The sequence below is a fragment of the Tamandua tetradactyla genome, chromosome 17 (assembly GCF_023851605.1).
Source record: "Tamandua tetradactyla isolate mTamTet1 chromosome 17, mTamTet1.pri, whole genome shotgun sequence".
Lineage (NCBI taxonomy): Eukaryota > Metazoa > Chordata > Mammalia > Pilosa > Myrmecophagidae > Tamandua > Tamandua tetradactyla.
In genome coordinates this window covers 58,835,267-58,855,986 of record NC_135343.1, presented here as the reverse complement: position 1 = coordinate 58,855,986, position 20,720 = coordinate 58,835,267, and the positions used below count along the sequence as shown (strand labels likewise).

At 37.8% G+C, this 20,720-nt stretch overlaps 1 protein-coding gene and 1 long non-coding RNA gene across 2 annotated transcripts in view; one reads left to right on the top strand and one right to left on the bottom strand.

Annotated features, from left to right (window-relative positions):
• LOC143661261 (uncharacterized) overlaps positions 1 to 16,435 on the top strand; it is a 201,515-nt gene extending 185,080 nt beyond the window's left edge. Inside the window, exon 4 of the long non-coding RNA XR_013164475.1 lies at positions 16,417 to 16,435. This is a non-coding gene — a long non-coding RNA (uncharacterized LOC143661261). The remainder of the gene's footprint in view (positions 1 to 16,416) is intronic.
• DNAH6 (dynein axonemal heavy chain 6) overlaps positions 1 to 20,720 on the bottom strand; it is a 295,021-nt gene that overhangs the window by 176,441 nt on the left and 97,860 nt on the right. The window contains exons 16-23 of the mRNA XM_077134752.1: positions 19,855 to 19,983; positions 17,487 to 17,600; positions 15,741 to 15,884; positions 9,345 to 9,557; positions 8,620 to 8,712; positions 7,215 to 7,334; positions 5,061 to 5,241; positions 2,227 to 2,323 (exon numbers count right to left, since the gene is read on the bottom strand). Of these exons, the coding sequence (XP_076990867.1) occupies positions 2,227 to 2,323; positions 5,061 to 5,241; positions 7,215 to 7,334; positions 8,620 to 8,712; positions 9,345 to 9,557; positions 15,741 to 15,884; positions 17,487 to 17,600; positions 19,855 to 19,983 (1,091 nt within the window). The remainder of the gene's footprint in view (positions 1 to 2,226; positions 2,324 to 5,060; positions 5,242 to 7,214; positions 7,335 to 8,619; positions 8,713 to 9,344; positions 9,558 to 15,740; positions 15,885 to 17,486; positions 17,601 to 19,854; positions 19,984 to 20,720) is intronic.

Genomic DNA, 20,720 nt, shown 5'->3' with positions numbered 1-20,720 from the left:
TAGATTTTTTTTCTTTAATGTTTTCCTCATCTCACCTTGACTGTATATAGACAGCACTTTTCACAAGTGGCATGATCTACCATTTGTTCATCAGAAATCAGAATTGACTCTACTTTTGAATGGTTTATTCTAGGTATACTTACAACATGTATTACTTTCTTGACACTTTTAATAAAATCATGATTTCTGTTTCCATTGGAATTATAAGCCTTTAGTAGCACTTTCATTGTTACAATGCTCTCCTTATTTTGGCATTTATTAAAATTATGAGATCATTTTAAAATTGTCTATGAAACACCTCATATCCAAGCACAAACCAATACTCCTTAGGCTAAAAGAAGAATGGGACAGTGCAATGAAACCACTGCTCACAAACACTAAGACCATTATCTGGTGATAAGCATAGTTGGCTTTCCTTGCTTTGCTCTGGAGCATAGCATTGTCATTATTTTTAACAGTTTTATTCACATACCATAAACTCCATCCAAAGTGTACAATCAGTGGCTCTTGGTATAATCATAGAGCTATGCGTTCACCACCACAATCAATTTCAGAAAGTTCTCATTGCTCCAAAGTTAACAAGCAAACAAAACATCCCATGCAGTACCTCTGTTACAACTGATGAAACAATAGCACAATGTTGCTGTTAATTATAGTATTTAGTTTGCATTAATTGTATTTCCCCCATTTACCACCTACTAACACCTCATAATAGTGACATACATTTGTTTCTGTACATGTAAGAACTTTCTCATATTTGTACAATTAACCACTGTCATTATCCACAATAGTTTTTATTAAGTTATACAGTCTCAGTTTTTATCCTCTAGTTTCTGGTGATATATCCAACCATAGACTTCTTTCAACCACAATCACACTTGGCACTATTTGTTACACTTACAGAATTGTGTAAAAGATAGATATTTTTAATGAAAATTGCAAAAAATATATTAGCTCTTGCTATTACAAGGTTTGTTCACATTTCTGCCTACTTGGCTTTGAGTTCCTAGAGAAAGATATTGTTCTCCCTAGTATCTAGTCTCACTCTTATTTGGTATTCAATACATAATGTATGGAATAGATGCTAGATGAATGGATGGGCTGTGGCAGGAAACTTACTTGGCTTGTAAATGTATATTGGGGGATCCCCTTAACTCCAAAGCATACCCTGTCCCCTACAGCATATGCTACTATAAAAAGGAGTAGAATATGATTTTTCTAACAAATCATTTCCCAATTATGTGAAGCTGCACCAACATAGAAATCAAACATTTTGTATATAGTGATGGATACATTCTGGTGTCAACCTGGCCAAGTGATTATTCCCAGTTTCTCAGTCAGTCAAGGACGGGCCTGACCATTACTGCAAGGATATTTCATGACTGGTTGAAAATCCAGAAGGCTGTTGTATTAAATCATCAGTCAGTTGATTGTATCTGAGGCTGATTACATCTATGATCAACTAAGGTGTGTCTCCCACAAGCAAGATAATCCAATCAGTTGAAGACTTTTAAGTGAGAAGAGAGACTCTTTCACTGCTTCTTAGGCCAACGCGCTTTTCCCATGAAGTTTGTCCAGATGCTTCATCAGAGCTGCCAGCTGCACAGTCTGCCCTATAGATTTTAGACTCTTCCATTCCCGTGGTTGCATGAGACACATTTATAAGTCTCATATTTACATATCTCTCCTGTTTGTTCTGTTTCTCTAGAGAACCCTAACACAGCTTGGTACAGGGAGTGGTTCTTGAGAAACAGAATCTTAAGAATGGGTTTTTACAATTGGTTTTCTACTCTGACTACAGTCAGAAGCACTAATGACTCTGTTTCTAATAATCAAGATGGCACTGACTGTCCATGGGATGAGATGGCAAAAGAAATACTCAAAATATCACCATTAGATACTGCTAATTGTACACTGATATGATGCAAGGCTCTTAACTTTTTACAAACACAGTTACAGACATTTGCCCACACAACCCACAGTGAACAATGCTGTGGGCAAGAATCCTTCCAGCACTTGCTACACTTTTTCCCAAATTTGTATCTTCATCTTTGAGACTTACTTTTCCCATTCAACATACTGGCTGGATTTCCATTATCACAATTCTTTGTTTCCTTCTCTTGTTCCCTTGTGCTTTGAAGTTATGGTTCATTTTAACCTTTTAAATTGATGGATGATCTTAACTACTAAATATTTTAGGTTGCTTATGAAGATTTATAAACTTACCTTGGAAAAATAACTCTTTTTGATTCTAAATAGGCCTCTAGACACTTCTGAATTTGGTCCAGTAATGCATTATTGTTTTGAAAAGTCTCCAGAAGTCCTATTAATTGAATAAAAAAAGAGGTATTGGTAAATTTGATTAAAATAAAAACACCACCCCATAGGATAGCTGTTATTTAAAAATGAAAATAGCGATCATTAGCAAGGATGTAGAGAAATTGGAAACCTCGTGCATTGTTGGTGGGAGTGTAAAATGGGTTAGCCACCGTGCAGTATGGCTTGACCACTGTGCAGTATGGTTTGACAGTTCATCAAAAAGTTAAATATAGAATTATCATTTAATTGAAAAATTCCACTTCTACATGTATACTCAAAAAATTGAAAGCAGAGACTCAGATACTTGTACACAAAAGGTCCATAGTAGCGTTATTCACAATAGCCAAAAGGTGAGATCACCTAAGTACCCATCAGCAGATGAATGGCTAAACAAAAATGTGGTTTATAGGCATACAATGGGATATTATACAATCAAAAAAGAGATGAAGCTCTGATACATGCTACAAGATGGATGAACTTTGAAAGTATTATGTTACATGAAATAAGCCAGATAGAAAAGGACAAATATTGTATGAACTAATGGATTCATCAATGAATGGAAAGTATCCAATGAATATTTGCTGCATGAATGAATGGGTCAGATTTCTTTGTTAATGCAGGCTCTTGAGATAGAAGCCTGGGTTGGAATCCATCTCTACCATCTATTAGCCATCAGATCCTATCTAAGTTATTTAACCCCTCCAAGTCTTGGCTTTCACATTTCTAAAATTGGAATGATAGTAACACCTAGTTCATAGGGTTACTGTGACTAGTAAATGAGATAATTCATGTAACATGATTGGCATAATGCTTGTGACATAGTGCATACTCAATAAATATTAACTATTATTGTCATTATTGACAAATCATTCAAAAGAAGTCCAGCAGATGTAGCACAACTCAGGAATAATTCCAAAATGGGAAAGATTTATTGTCTGAAGTTTCTTTACTCTTCGTAACAAGTTATTATTAAAGTTTTAATAATACCATCATTAGCATATGATAATAACAATAATCTGCTTAGAACCAGATGTCTATGCAAGAACATCCCAGGACAGGTTATAATTTTTTTTTAGAAATCTATTCAGACTTTCTCATTTGATAGTCTACATATCCATATAGTGTGCATTTATAAAGAAGCAAAGCCAAATTAACACACATCTTGGCTAGCTTGCAGTGATAGAGTCATATTAACTAAGAGAATATTCACATAAACTGGCCACTTAATCTCATTTTCACTTTGCACTCTTTATTCATAAAAGTGCTTGGCTCATCACAGGTGCACAAAAAGTGACTCTGCACTCACTTTCATTTGATGATACTCTATATGAGATTCGATTATAAAATATTCAAGTATAAGCTATAATTGTGTGATGTTTTAAGCACTGTTAAAAATTAAACAACAACTACAATAGAAAAACTATGGAATGAGCCTCTATTGGGAACTGTTGAGGCAACTTCGATCAGACTCAAAACAGTCATCAGTAAAAGGAAGATGATAGAGAAACCTTCTGTTAAAACTAAATGGTCACTTTTCAAAAGCAAATTGGTAGAATAATTATCTAGAATCAGAAGATATCTATTTATAAGGTTTTTTTTCTGCATACATTTTTCTAGAGAATTTAGAAATTGAAAAAAGCATAAAACAGGAAGTAAAAATTACTTAAAATGCTCCCACTTTTTAAAACTTAATATCTGTAGTTTATAAAGCAAAAAAATAAAAGTTGTGTTTCTCCCTCCATGCCTGCTTCTTCACTATTCTTGGGTATGTTATACTACACCCAAAGAAACAACTCTAAACGAACTTATGTACATACATGTATCCTTCTAGATTTTTATATATTTCTAAACTATATATTGTGCATGCATTTTTATTTATTTTTGAAATAGGATTATGCAACATCTGTTGTCCTTCACCTTGCATAATCCTATTACATGGTTACTTAGCCATGTATCACGTACATTTTTCCATGTTAGGTCATATAGCTCAAGCCCATTGCTTTTAATGGCATAATATTCCATGTCATGAATGCATTATAATTTATTAAACTGGCCCCAATGAGTGTTAAAGTTTTCAAGTCTACCATTCTACATGTTTTTTCCTTTCTGCTCCTATCTGATGCAACAGAGTTTTGGGCTAGGAACATAGCCCAGCAGGTTGCTCAGCTCAGCAGGAAGTTGCCTGGTCTCCTGTTTCCGTTGGACAAAGATCAAGAAGCTCACTGAGGCTTTGATGCAAAATATTAAGATCTATACCCACACCCACCTGCATCCTGAAAGACTTGATTCCATATCCTTAACAACAGAACTTATTAAAACACATTTCTATCTGAAGCTAGAATTACAGTAAGAGGTAATATTTTTTAACTTGTTATGAATTAATTAAAATAAGATGTGGAAAGTGTTGTGGTTAGAAATTGGTGGGAGCTTTGGTGGAAGCGAACAATTGAATGCAAATGTATGCCTGGTGAAATTGTGAGTTGGATGCATCTCTGATCCCCTGGGGCAGAGTCCTCAACTGAGAAATACAGCAAAAGAAGCAGATTCTTGTGTGTCAACTCTGTAAGCGATGATGGTAAGTTCAGCACTTGGGTGGCACTGCTTAGCAGGAGTGCTGAGTGCACGCAAATGTTCCTAATCAGCAATGCCGCATGTCATTAGATTGCTACGGGTGACACATCTCAGATGCCTGTGATATTTTTTCCTTGCTTGCTTTGTTTTGTAAAGGTTTGTCTTCATACCTGGCTGAGTAGCAGCTCGGAGGGCATTTGGCAGCCGGTTGACTTTCCTCATGATCTCTTTCCAGGACTTGTCCACCTGAAGGAACATCTTGGCCTCAGCAGGCAGCTGCCTCTGAATGTCTGGGGCGTTAAAGATACTTTCCAGGTAGAGCCAGTTTCTCTGACAGGTCAGCCACTCTTCCTAAAAGGAAATTGTGCGGTTAAAATTCCTAATTTTAACAAAAAACTTGAAAGTATACAGACATATTAGAAATAATTATGGGGATTCACTTTTACTGTACCTTTTTCCCTGAGGAGCAGTTTTAGGACTGACTCTCCCAAGTCCGTCAACATGAAATCTCCATGCAGGGCCCAACACTCACCTCACTCTCCCCTGAGTGGCATTTTAAAGTGTCTGCTGTGTGGGAGCCAGAGCGGACTCAGAGAAACACGATCACAATGAGGAGACATTCTAGGGGACACATGATCCTTATTTAAATAAATCTGAGGGGCTGAGGAAGTGGTGAGTTTATGACTATTTCTACATCTAGAAAGAGTAACCATGAAAAGCTTCTTTTTTTTTTGCCTCAACCATGTCGACCATTCTTCTCTCTCCTTTTTAAAAAAAGAAATATGATTCATTTTCTTCAATCACAGAAGTAAAAGATACTCCTGAAAGAACATGCAACAAATGGAGAAGACTGGGAGGAAGGAGAGAACCACTGGTGGCCTTCCTCTCAAAGCGATCCCTGTTAATAAAGGAAACCAGAAGCGCAGCACGAGACGAAGGTCCGCAGACCTGGCTTTCCTTTCTGCGTCCTGCCAGCACATGTGTAGGCTCCATACTCGCCACAGAGTTCCCACTCTTCGCTCTTAAATTGGGAGTTAAGTCTAAGTCCTAACGTGTATCTCAAATCTCCCGCTTGCTATACTGATGATTCCCTGGAGGGTGTCCACCACCCAGCACAGGATTCTTTTAAGGACCTGCTATGAAAACACACCCTTTCACTTGGATCTCCCAAAGGCCTAGCCATCAGTCCAGAAAGCTGGCAGGGAGGGATCAGACAAACTGGTCTTGATTGAAGAGGGTGGATTCCTGAAAATGTTCCCTATGGAACAGTGTTGGAACAAATTACCTTTTCCCACTTACTACCTTTATTATGTCATAGGTAACTTTTTATCTTAGCATATATACAAACATACACATAATTAAATCAAGTTGCAAGTCTGAAGTCTAAGAAAGAAATCGGATGGGAACAAAGTGAGATGAGTGCAAGTGGGTTCCTTTTTAGGTAGAATAAAACAAAAGGAAGGTGGGTAGCCCAAGGAAGAATTCTAAGGAGACATCAAGCAACAGTGAGTGCTTCTCCAAGAAGTAAAAGCTCATGGTGGTAAGACTGAGAGAGGCCCCCAAGGCCTGGCATTGATATCCTTGAGTGATTCTTTGCCTCCGAATGTGAGCACCTCCTATGACTGGCTTCTAGCTATTCTAAGCTCTATTCTAGCTTGGCTGTAGAATATGGCCAAGCTAATGGGACCTGCAGGATTTGAGTGCGCATGCTTACGTTGGCTAAAACTATAGTGCCTGCCTTGACAGGAATCTCTCTCCTCCTGGCTGGATTGATGACAGCCACATGGCCACAAGCTGCAGGCAGCCTCAGGAGCTGAGGATGGCCTCTGGCTGACAGCCAGTCAGAAACCTAAGCCCTTAATCTTACAAGTACAAGGAGATGAATTCTTCCAAGAACCTGACCGAGCTTGGAAGCAGATCCTTCCCCAGCTGAGCCTTGAATGAGAACCCAGTCCTCGTCTACACCTTCATCACAGCCTTGGAAGACCGTAAGCAGGAGACCCTGTCAAGCCACATCCAGACTCCTGACCCCACAGAAACTGTATGACAATAAACTTTTATTGTGTTAAGCCATTACATTCATGTTAATTTGTTACAATTAACAGTAAATAACTAATTCAAGGGTGTTGTTAGTGACACTAAGCTGTATAATCATGGAAAGAAAAGCTCAATACATTTACATTTTCCTTACATCTGGAACATAATCAAATGTCAACAATCAAGCCTTACAATTCTAAACTGTACGGGATTTAAATGGTGGGCTACACAATTTCTCACAGCCCTCCTACTCTCTGAGCCCATGAATTGAAATTACCCTCACACACCAGTGTTTGATTAAACAGGGCAAGCTGTTTCTGCCATTCATCCACTCGTGCTTTCAGGGGACCCACGTAGCGCGATGAGGTAATGGTCGCAATGTTGATGGTGCTGTCATCGAGAAGGACCTGCAAAGCAAGAAGGCGCAAATGTGTGCAACACCATGAGCTCGTGCTCTCTGGGATGGAGATACAGTCTCAAGAGTCCACTGAAAAGCTAACCCTTAGCATGCATGGCTGAGCCCCACCTGTTTCCTACCCATCTACTTCCCCTCCTCATTCCCTGCATTGTGGCTCACAACTTATCGTTCTATCAAAGGTCACCACGGACTTCTGATTGCCAAATCTGTGCTGGCCAAGTTTGTTTGTGGTTCAGCTATCTTCTCCTTCCCACCCCCCCACCCACTATTAGGTAACTAATTCCTTCTCTACACCACTTGGTCACCGGGCCTTCATTCAAAGTTCTCTATAATTGTAAAATTAGTGTCTTACATCCAATGAAATACCCTTCCCCTCAACAGGCTTGAGGTAGAGGGAAGTTGCCCTCATTCATGTCAACCCCTGAAAAGCTACAGACAGCTCTCCCTGGACCGTTCTCCCAACCTTACCACAGCAACCCTTCTGAACATGTGAATTTCTAAAAGTGGGTTTGTTAAACTAAAGGGTTCCCCTTGCTGCGTTCCTACTTCTTGAAAGCAGAAACTACATCACCTGGCAGCATCTGGCCTCATATTCACTGACTTTTACTCAGGCTCTGCTCTGCCACCCACTGCTCAGAATGGCAAAGCCATTTCACCTCCAGTTCTGGCTGGGGTACATCCTACCAGATCAAGCCTTTGCTTTTTAAGGTGGACTATCAGACCCAGCTCTCTCTGATAAACAAATGTGCCTTCAGTGACTTTTCTTAAGTCACTGAGAATATTCCAAACACACAGGTTAAATGATCTTTTTTTGTGGTTCATAGAGAATGGCTATCTATTCCTAATATGAATAAATTCAAGTGAATTTAGTTTCTTAGTATGTTATATAAAACTGGCCTGCCTGTTCATGCTTCTTTGCCTTTGTTTAAATGGTCTGAAATGCCCTCTTTTCTCTTCTTTGTCTGTCGAATCCCCTCTACTCTTTAAGATCCAGGAGTCTCTGACCACTTCAATCATTATTGATCCCTTTGCTGTTCTAAATTCCTCAACACTGACAAACTCTATGCCATCTACATATATGCCATTTTTTACTTTTTAAAATATTTCAAATGTATACATTCACGTCAATTATTACACATGTTGCTTCCCAACTAAATTTTTTAAAAATTTAGTGACCCCCATATTTCATTACTTCATCAGAATCTTCCAGAGAAGATTAGCATTAGGTATGACCAGGACTTTTACCATAAGTTTCCAATAACCAAGTTACCTACCTGTATGTCATCTGTGCCGCCCAGGATAAATACATCTTTGGTGTCACGGTGAGGCAGAATGACAAATTCAGTTGTTTTCCAAGAATCTTCCACCTTAGAAATAATCCAAGACTTAAGCTATCTAAATTCATTTGTGTTTAGGTACTCAATAAATGCAAATCCTGTAATTATCTTATTATGCCTTTAAAATTCTTAAAATCTTCTTCTTGGTTAGATAATACTAGCTTGCTTAATTTTATTTGACTAATGTTAACAGCTGTGAATAAGTTATGATATTTAATTGTATTATGCTCTACCATTTAATGCTTTAAACTAAAAAGAAGAAATTTCCTTTTAAGCAGATGATCGGTAGGGGTGCATGTATTTTTAGGATGAGGAGGTACTGTCATGAGGAGAGACCTCCTCTCAAGCATTTCATCCACTCTTCTCTGGTACTGGTAAGATGATGTATTTCTGTTTCAAAGATCATCTTTGGTGGGTGGGGTTTTATATCAGCAGGCAACTTCAAACCCTGTTGCCATCAAGTACTTATCGAGCTATAGGCTAAGCAGGCCAAAATATCAAGGACAATAAATGCAAAGAAACAACTGGAGAATGAGTGATAGGGAGAAGGGGAAAGTGGCAATGTTGAAAATCCATACTGCTAAGTAAAAGCAGCACTTCGGTGGTGAATCTGAAACCTTCACATTCCATGATTTTCAGAATATATATATTTCCAGATTTACCTTTTTAAGAATTGTTTCTAAGGCAGCTTCTCCAGAAGCTTGTCCAGAAATGTCCTGTATTTCTTGGGCAAAGTCAAAAACATGCAACTCAGAGAGTCTTTCCAAGGTTAATGGAATTTCAGAGTCCACCAGAGAGGCATCGACAGTCTGTTCCAGAGCTGCCCAATGTCTCGGCTTTAGAGTTGGGTTTCTCAAGTCCACGACAACTGGAAGCTGAAAAACAAAAATTCCCAGAGCTGTCAAGCTTTTATTCTTACAGACATAGCCCAAGGTTTCTGATTTCAACTTGGGAATGTAGAGAGCTGGAAAGAACATCACTTCCTTTCTCACAACAAAGAAAAATCTGGATGTCCGACGAATTAATGACTTTTCTTAAATTCATCTGATAGCTGAGGTTACATGGCAACCAACTAACCCAAAATTTGGAAAGACTGGTACCCAGAAGGAGAAACAGGATCTGAGCATTTTCTGACCCAGAGCAGATGCCTTGGGATGCCATATAAGCCAGTAAGAAGATTCAGCTAAAACTTTTAAAATAAATCATGTAATGAAGCATGTAACAAAGTGGATGGACCTTGAGGACATTATGTTGAGTGAGATTAGCCAGAAACAAAAGGACAAAAACTGTATGGTCTCACTGATATAAACTAACATTAATGAATGAACTTGGAGAATTTCAGTTAAGAACAGAGGTCATCAGGAGATAGAAATAGGGTAGATATTGAGTAATTGGAGCTGAAGGAATATAGATTGTACAACAGGACTGATTGTAAAAATTTAGAAATGAACAGCACAATACTTCTGACTATAGCACAATAATGTAAGTACACTGAATGAAGCAGAATGTGAGAATGATCAGAGGGAGGAGGGCTGGGGGCGCATATGAAATCAGAAGGAAAGATACACGATAAAGACTGAGATGGTATAATCTAGGAGTTCCTAGAGTGTACAATGATAGTGAATAAATGTACAAATTGAAAAATGTTTTTGCATGACAAAGAACAAAGGAATGTCAATATTGCAGGGTGTTGAAAATAGATGGTCATTCATATTTTAAAACTTCAATTTCTGTGTGAGACTAAAGCAAAAAATGTCTATTCGGTACAAAATTTGTATTTTGACTAGTGCATTTCCTAATATAACTTATATGGACAAGTTAATTGAACACCATAAGTACATGGAACCTTGAATAGGGCAGGAGATTTGTAGGTTTGTCCAGTGTGATGCCCCAATAAATCCCAAGTGATTTGAACAGTGAAAAAAAGACACATATGCAAAGTCCCCTTGGGGGAATGGCAAGAAAGGGGGAAAATTCACCTTCCCCATTTGAAGAAATCCCGATATTCTTGCAAGCAATTGGGACAATGAAATCAATAGGCTGAGCCCTCAATCTTGGAGTTTCTTCGTATGAAACTTATCCCCACAAAGGATAAGCTAAGCCTACTTAAAATTAGGCATAAGAGCCACCCCCAGAGAACCTCTTTTGTTGCTCAGATGTGGCCTATCTCTCTCTCTCTCAGCTGACATGGCAAGTAAACTCACTGCCCTCCCTCTCTCTAAGTGGGACATGACTCCCAGGGGTGTAAACCTCCCTGGCAAAGTGGAACAGATATCCTAGGATGAACTGGAACACAGCATCAAGGGATTGAGAAAAACCTCTTGACCAAAAGGAGGAAGAGAGAAATGAGACAAAATAAAGTGTCAGTGGCTGAAAGATTTCAAACAGAGTCAAGAGGTTATCCTGGAGGTTATTCTTATGCATTATATAGATATCCCCTTTTTAGTTTAAGGGTATTAGAGAGGCTTGAGGAAAGTGCCTGAAACTGTAGAGCTGTGTTCCAGTATCCATGTTTCTTGAAGATGAATGTATAATGATATAGCTTTTGCAATGTGACTGTGATTGTGAAAACCTTGTGTCTGATACTTCTTTTGTCCACGATATTGACAGATGAGTAAAAAATATGGATTAAAAATAAATAAATAATAGGGGAAATAAAGGTTAAAATAAATTGAGTGGATCGAAATACTAGTGAACAATGGAAGGGAGTGGTAAGGGGTATAGAAAAAATAGGAGGAACAAAGGTTAAAATCTATTGAATAGATGGAAATACTAGTGGTCAATGAGAGGGAGGGGTAAGGGGCATGGTATGTGTTTTCTTTTTTCTTTTTATTTCTACTTCTGGAGTGATGCAAATGTTCTAAAAAATGATCATGGTGATGAAAATACTACTATGTGATGATATTGTGAGCCACTGATTGTACAGCATGTATGGAATATTTGTATATTAAGAATGCTCATGTTTGTATGTTGTTTTGATTTGTCAATAAATAAGTAAATAAATAAATCACGTAAGACTGAGTATGGAGTAGCAGGAGAGGATAAAGCCCCAGGGGAGCATAGATACAGTGGTGTTTACAGGAAGACAGAGGAGAACCCTAAGAAAGTTTCCCATATGGTGGTGGCTGGGGTTGAGGAACAGCAGCCACTACAGTAACTCCATTCACAGGCAGCTTCCCTAGCTCCCTAGGAAACAAACACATTAGAGCACCAAAAATTTTCACCTGATGGCCCAGGTGATAACTCATTAGAGCTGGAGAAATGGAGCAGGAGAAGAATTCTCTGCCCTTAGGAGAGGGGCAGAAATACATGGTAGGCTCAGACTATATTGGAGGAGGGGCAGAACCATCTATGAAAGCCAGGTCTCAGAGCCCTTGGGACAAGCACTTCTTAAAACGGAAGCTTAATCAGAACATTAAAGAATGCCCTTCCTTACCTCTTCCACCAGGCTAACTAGTGTAAAAATAACAGTGGAATACAGCTTGGAAAGATGCAAAAGACTAAGGCCTTAAAGTCAGGGGAAAATAGAAATAGAGAAAATAACTGGACACATCTGCCCAAATCCTAAACACAAGCTAGCACTAAAGAAATCTGAAGCTTGTGATGCAGTGCGTATAATTATACCAACAACAAACCTCTTATATAGTCCAACTCCTCATTAGATTTAACATAAAAACACATTAAAGGCCAAGCAGAAGGAAAGGTATGCTCATTTCCAAGAATAAAAATTATTTACTGAGCATCTAATATACTACATAAGATGTCTGGCTTTCAACAAAAAATTAAGAGACATTTGAAAAGATAAGAAAACATACACACCCAAGAGACAAAGCAATAATCAGAACCAGATTCAGGTATACACACCTGTTGGAACTAATAGAGAATTTAGAATAACTATGAGTTATTTAAGGCTCTGGTGAAAAAGACAGACAATATGCAATATCAGGTGAGTAATCTCAACATAGAGATGGAAACTTTAAGAAGGAATCAAACAGAAATGAAAAAGACGGTAAGAGAGATGAAGAATGCCTTTGATGTGCAGGGTATAGTGGAGGAAAGTATCAATGAACCTGATGGTAGGTGAGGGAAATTCTCCTGATACACAAAGAGAAAACAGAGTGAAAAGAAAAAAAAAAAAAAAGCCAAAACCCAGAACAGGGCATCCAAGAGCCATGGGAAAATATCAAACGGGCCAACATACATGTAACAGGCATCCCATAAGGACAAGAGACAGAGATCAGGGCAGAAGAAATATCTGAAGAAATAGGATGCAATTTTTTCAAAAAGGACATACACCAAACCACAGGTTCAAGGAACTCAGAGAACATCAAGCAGACTAAATACAAATAAACAGTCAAACAACAACAACTGCAACACACACATATCTACACATATTATGTTACTGCTGAAAGCCCAGACAAAGAGAAAATCTTGTGGGCATCCAGGAAAAAAGACACGGGATCTAGAAAGAAATAAGAATAAGAAAACAGCAGACTTCTTGTCAGACATCTAACAAGCAAGGAGATAATGAAAGGGTATCTTTAAGGTACTTAAAGAAAACAAACAAAGCTTGTCAACCCAGAGTAATACAATTCGTGGAAATATCCCAAAATGAAGGATAAAGACTTTCTCAAGACAAAAAACTGAGGAAATTCCTTGTTAGTAGACCTAGTCTTTTAATCCTTTTCTTTGTATTAGAGAAGCTGTAGGTTTACAGAAATACCTGACTCTGTATTCTATAAGAAATATTTTAGGAATTTCTTTAGGCCGAATGAATGTACCGTGAGTCAGAAACTTAGATGTACACAAAGAAATGAAGAGCACTGGAAATGAAATAAACAAAAGTAAAATAAAATTCACTTTTTTTCTTATTTGTAATTGCTCTAAGAGATAACTGTTCTGTTTGTAGTACCTGTAGAAGTAAAATTTATGACAAAATTAGCACATGGTATGAGAGGAAGAAATTTGGAATATACATGAAGCAGTATCATAATATTTGAAGGTCCATTCAGATTAAGTGAAAACTTTATTTTAAAAGTAGAGTAACCATTAAAATTGTTTAAGAAGAAGTATGAATAATCAATCAGTACAGGAGATAAAATAGAATAATAGAATATATACAAATTAATACCTCAAGAGAAAACAAAAGGAAAAAGAAACAAAGAACAAATGTAATAAATAGAAAACAACAAGCAAGACTGTAGGTTTTATTACTAATGACTTTAAACATGAATGGTCAAAACATGCTAATTAAAAGACCTCGATTGTCAAATTGTATAAAAAAATAAGGAACCAATTATATGCTGTCTAAGAAATCTACTTTGAATATAAAGACATGGTTAGGTTAAAAGTAAAAAGATGGAGAAAGACATATGCAAACACAAAAGAAAGCTGTGGTAGCTACATTAATTTTAGACAAGAAAGGCTTCAGAATTTTTAAAATAGCAGCTTTATTTTGATTCACAGAGTTGTACATCCATCACTACTATTTAGTTTTAGAATATTTTCATCACTCCTAAAGGAAAACTCATACCCATTTGCAGTCATTCTCTATGCACCTCCCATAGTCCCTGGTAACCACTACTCTCTACTTCCTGTCTCTGTGGATTTCCCTACACTGGACATTTCATTTAAATGAAATACACTTGGTAGTCGTTTGTGACTTGCCTCTCCGATTTAGCATGATGTTTTCAAGATTCATCTATGACGTAGTGTGTACCAGTACTTCATTCTTTTGTATTGCCAAACAACATTTTGTTTTTCCATTCATCATTTGATAGACATTTGTTTTTTCTCACTTTTGGCTATTATGAATGATGCTGCTGTGAACAATCATGTAAGTTTCGTGTGAACAAATTGTTTTATTCTTTGAGGTGTACACTTAGGAGTGGAATTACTGGGTCATATGATAACTCTATGTAGAACATTTTGAGAAAGCTGTTTACCAAAGTGGTTGCACCATTTTACCACCCTACTAGAAATGTATGAGTTTTCTAATTTGTACAGATCCTTGCCAACTTTTGCTATTACCCATCTTTTTTATGACAGACATGATACTGGGTGTTAAGTGATATCTCATATGGTCTTGATTAGCGTTTTTCTAATGACAGATAATGCTAAGCATCTTTTCATGAATCTTCTTTATGGAAATGTTTATTCAACTCTTTTGCCATTTTTAATGGTTGTCTTTTTGAATTAAAAGAGTACATTATGTATTTCGAATACAAGTATATGAATGGATCTTAAATGCATTTTTCTGATGCATATTGTATGGTTACATTTATATCATAGCCTGAGAAAGGCAAAACTACAGAGACAGAAAAATCAGTGGTTTCTGGGTTTGGGGTAGAAATAGATACTGACTACAAAGGTATAGCACAAGGGAATTTTGAACAATTACAATTGTACAACATAACCATATTCCAGGTGATAAGGAAGAAAGAAGCTGAACCTATGATACTTTGTAAAACAGTGTTTTGATTTAGCTATTGTAAGGATAAAGCAAAAAAAAATTCTTATACAACAATCTTTTTCTCAATGTGATAAATTTGCTTCTCATTACGCTTGAAGCTTTGCTTACTTTTCCTACTCTTGTCTTTAGTCCTTTATCTCATCTTTTAAAAAAATTAACTCCAATTGTTAAAAGGACAAAATCGTTTCCCTCTTCCTCTCCATGTCAAGCACTGGCTTAGCAGTGATAGGTTTCAAAGAGCCAGTACTGCCCACCTACTGTGGTATAGTGGACGAGGCTGCCCTGTCTTCATTGGCTGAGGGGATGGGTATCTTAGCACACCTAGAACCTTCTCCTGGATCATTTCCCCTAGCACCTGGGAAACCCTTACTCTGAAAGCCCCTTCTAACCAGGTGCTCAGTTGTACGACGGCCTGTTGAAGGGAGGGGTGCAGTCTGTGCCTCTGCAAAAATCTAATGGTTCTAGTCTTTCTTCTCTCTGCAAAGCCAAATAATGTACACAAGGAAGAATTCCTAATTTTGGTCTCATAGCATCAAGTTATAATCAAATGACCCGGAGTTTTAAAAATAATTTCTACCAACTTTACCTTTTCTTTCATTTTTTCCACCTTATGTTTGAGCAGGGGCACTACATTGTTGGGTGGCAAGCCTTTTTCCAACTGAGTCACGAATTTGGTATATTTAGAAACTTGAGCGTTTAGCAGTTCTGGATCCAGACAGTCAAATTTGGACTATGAAAATAGAAGGAAAAAAGTTTACACATATGATAAAAGGTAAGCTTGAGTTAGTAAAAATATTTTATTTTAATTGAATTTTCCTAATAGTTAAATTGTTAATCGAAGGCAACTCCATGCTTTTGAAATGACTTGACTTTGAAATGACTTTAAAAATTACTAATACAATACCTGACATTGCCTGTTTATTCATTTCATGGTCCTTATCTTTCATATAATCAAATGTAATTATTGCAATCTCTGGAGCTTATTTCTAGGGTCAAAACTTTACATGCCTTATAAGGAGACACATAGATAATTTGTACTCTAGCTAATTAGACTTTTCTAATCCAGTAGTCTTATATTATTTGATTATGTATGCATTTAACATGAATGTTTCAAAGATACACTTCTAATTTGTGCACATACATTCATAAATATATATAAATTATAAAAGCATATAGGTGTATACATATACTAACATGTCAAATAATCAAAAGGACTGAAGGCAGTAGAAAATTTGTAAAGTTCATTTTTTTTTTTCTCCTAGATTCAACACTTCCCTTCTGTTCCCGAATGAATTTTCTTGGGCAGTTCCTGTGGTGAATGCACCCCACTTTGGGAGCATTGCTCTAATCTTTGGAGGCAATCAGAAAATATAAGCTTCTTCTTTACTTCTCAGGAGCATTTTCTACTTCTGAGATAAGTGAGAAATGAATTACATTAGAGGACTTAAATTTTTCTGGTATTATAGCATAAAATTGTTGGTTTGCTTAATTTCTGTTTCCCCCATCAACAGGTAAGTTTCACGAGTGTTCATACTTTGTCCTTACTGCCCACTGGTATCTCTAGCACCTGGAACAATACCTAGGAAACATCTCCTGTGTCATCATTGCTTAAGCCAGACAACTGACTCTTAAAATTATAGAGGTGCCCACACAGGTAGAAAGATTGGGCAAGTGTAAAATAACATTTTTAAAGTTGTTGGTGTCCATAACCTGTCCATATTACACTTAAAAGGACAGGTAACCATCTACAGGATTGACCCTTAGAAAGGTTGGAATATAACGGCAGACTCGATAAACTGAACTGTGTGTTGGTTGTTGGCTCTTGGTTCCCTAATCAAGTGAGCTTATTACTGAGCTCCCAGTGGGAGAGGTGAGATGCCACCTCTCTAATTCTGTTTTAGCCCAGTGAACAAATGGGTTTCTTTTTTTAAAGGTCAGCAAGAATAGAAACCTCAGTTTACAGGGACCCAGGTGTTGCAATCACACACAAAATATCTTACAACCGACAAAAATCCTTGGGCTTATCATGACCACACTGGGTTCAGAAACCACAGAGTGGTTAAATGTCATTTAGTGAGTTTGCTGATGATTATTTCATTTAGACTTCTCAGATGGAGAAGAAGCCTTTTTATAATAATACACTGTTCTGCAGCATACAGTGAGACTCTAGTGTATGTAACTGGAAAGATTATCATAATTCCTATAAAATTAAAACAGCATGTTTTATTGCAATTAAAATTACACCAGGTTGATAAAATTTTTAATTTATATTATTAGGATTTACATTTTAATTAATATGAAAACAATGGAAGAATTGAGAGCTTTTATCTACCTGTAACCATTCTTCCTGGAGTTTATCCCATTCAAAGAAAGAATCCCAGAGCAATTGTTTGAGCTTCAATTCAGCACTAACTTCTTCCAAAGCTTCAAATTTGGACACTTCTACCTTTAAAAATATAATGAGCACTATGCATTATTTAGTTTTCAAAAACAAAGATTTTATGTTTTGTTCTTACTAGCAATCCTTGATGCTATGACTCCTTGGCAGAATGGGGTCCTAACTGGGAAAAGAAGAGGAAAGAGATAAAACAAATGGGGAGGGGGGAAGCCTCACATATATTATAGTTTCTATATGAGTGACAAAAGACAACTTCTTATATTTAAAACTTAAATATTCTCCAAAGACCTAAACACAGCACTAATGTCCTGGGCATTCTCCCTGAGCTGGGTCATACCTGCACACAGGTGCTTGTCTGGATTCAGAAAACAGATGAGCCTTCAAAGGCACCAGGTTCCTTTAAAGCTTGTGTGAGTTCAATGGTGGAAGAGGAAGGAGATGCTTGTGTGGCAGCTAATAGGGAGGTGTGGAAGGGTGAAGATGGAGAGCAAAGCCTGGTTTCTTACCTTGTCCTAACCTGTAGATTACATATGAACCCCAGGGAGAGTAAGGTTGCAAGAAAATCTGAAGAAGTCCGTTTTCCTGAGGAGAGTTTTAAAACTGCCTTGGTTGTGAGGTAGGGAAACTTCTCAAAGGATGGTTGCCTAGAAATTGTGAGCTCTGTTAAAAGCCAGGGGTTTGACATTTGGTATGTCACCTTAAGTCTTTGGTCAAAAATATGAAACAACTTCACAGAATGCAGGCCAGTTGGTCCTACACTCTCATATCCCAAATGGCTGAGAGCTGCAGAGAGAAGTTTAGATCTGAGGCTGAATCAGCCAAATACAGACCTGGGGTGTGAAACAGAAGGGGATGGTGGTTTGGAGCTAGTATGTACCCCAGAAAAGGCCATGTTCTTTTAATCCATTCCTGTGGGTGCAGGCCTGTAGTGTGTAGGCCCTTAGGTTAGGTTGTTTCAATAGAGATGTGACCTGGAATGGGGTGGGTCTTATTCCCAAATGGGAGTCTCTTAAGAGAGATGAGATTAAGAGAACACGTATAGAGAAAAGCCCGCGAGAAGCTGAGAGAGACAAAGACACACCCACAGAGGCCAAGAGAGGAAACCACTGAAGCCAGAAGCTGAAAGCAACGGAATCCAAGCGCGAAGGACCACAGGCGCCGACCATGTACCTTCCCAAGTGACAGAGGTGTCCCAGATGCCAGCAGCCTTTCTTCAGAGAGGGAGTTGTCCTGCTGATGCCATAATTTGGGCATTTTCACAGTCTTAGAATTGTAAATTGTAAACCCCCATTGTTAAAAGCCAGTTGTTTCTGACATATTACATTTTGATAGCTTTAGCAAACTGGAAAAAGGGTGACACTTTTAAGCTCTGGCTCAGGCAATGCTGTATGTTCTGATTCAAAGAGTGTCCACTTGTTAGTTGAACTTAATTGAACAATGCTTCCTCCACATTTTCCACTGTATACTTTGCTACCTTGTCAGTCAATTGACTAAACCTGGGGGCAACTTTGAACCTCTGTTCTCTCACATACCAACCTCCTGCTTCGAGCGCTGCATTAGTTTACTACCCCCTGCTACACTCATAATTGTAAAAATTTCTCTACCAAGCCCTTGCCTCTGGGGTGCAGAGCCCCTCGAATCACTCTCTGGCCACCTACTGGGGCTCTGGAAGGACAGGTGTGTTCCTACATGAGGTCCAGGCATGCTGCTGAGACTTCTGAGACCCATACTACCCCCCAAACTTCTGGTGGCCCCCTGGATTTGACCTTAGGAATCTTCTCTTTTCTGTTCTCTTTTCTTGTTGGTCTCTAAAAGCTTCCCAGAGCACTAGCCATTTCCCCTTGCTCCTCTCCAATTTTTAAGAGATCCCTTAAAGCCTTTCCAACCTGTCCTTTTGCCCCATCAGACCTCTGGCTTAACGAAAGGCCCCCTCATTCATCAAACTGGCAAAGTAAACCAGAGCAAATTCGACAAAAGTCATAGAATCATAACATACATATGAATGCAAAAATTTATGAACATTTTAACACAGAAACTATAATCCCTTATATGAGGTTTTCCATAGTTCAAAATTACTCTTTAATAAGAAGGACATTTTGTCTCTCATGTGCTGTAATAATTAAACAGTTCTAAGACAGGGAACAGGTCAGATTTTGGATTTCAGGCTCTTTCTAGCCCAGTGATTTGGATACATAGGTATCCAAATACTGAACGGTGTTAATTACACTGTCAAAAGCACTTGTGCAAAAAAGCTATTTTCTATGCATACATTTAAAAAACAGCTATGTACAGCTGCTATTACCTTAAAATTCTTCTGGTAGGATTTGTACTGAAATGCACGCTTTTGAAGATCATCTAGAACTACTTGCAGGTCATTCAACATGAACTTTATTTTGTCTGGGTCAGCAGAAATATCCAAAATCTGTGGATCCTGTAAAAGGAAGATAATGTTTGGTTAGTCACTCCAACTTTTTTATGAAGACGAGCTGCATTAAATGCATTAGTACATACTTTCAAAAATGTTTTTCTGTCTTCACTTTTTTTAAAGAAAGCATATTAAAATGGTTACTTTTTCCTGCATTTTAAAGCAATACATATACATTGTTAAAAGCATGGAAATGTATAAAGAAATACTTTGGGGATAACACTGTTTTTGTTTATTTATTTATTTTTATTTGGATTATTTTTCTGCATGGGCAGGCACTGGGAATCGAACCCAAGTCTCCGGTATGGCAGGCAAGCCACCATGGCCCACTCAACACTGTTTTTAAACAGTACCTAATATACTTTTGCTCATCTGTTTTCATTTCCTACACTTCTTCAACCAACATGATTTCAGGGAAGGAAAGGTGAATTCAATAGGGAAGAGATGAAAGGATATAATATAAGGAAAATTCCCATTTTACAAAAAGAGGAAATGGAAAGCTCTTTGAGTTCTGAGAGGGGAAAAGGAAGAAAGTGAAGAATAAAATGAGCACGTAGACATTTTCTGGATGATTTATCGGGAATGAAGTTCTAGTGAATGGGACTAGAATGAATCAGGAGGAAAGAAGGAACACCTCACTAGTTTGGAAGAATTTGAGAAAATCTGAGGGACCTGAGAACTGTTACGGCCACAGCTTGGAGAGGCAAATTATTCCAAGTCTGGTTCAGCATGGCCTGCATTCA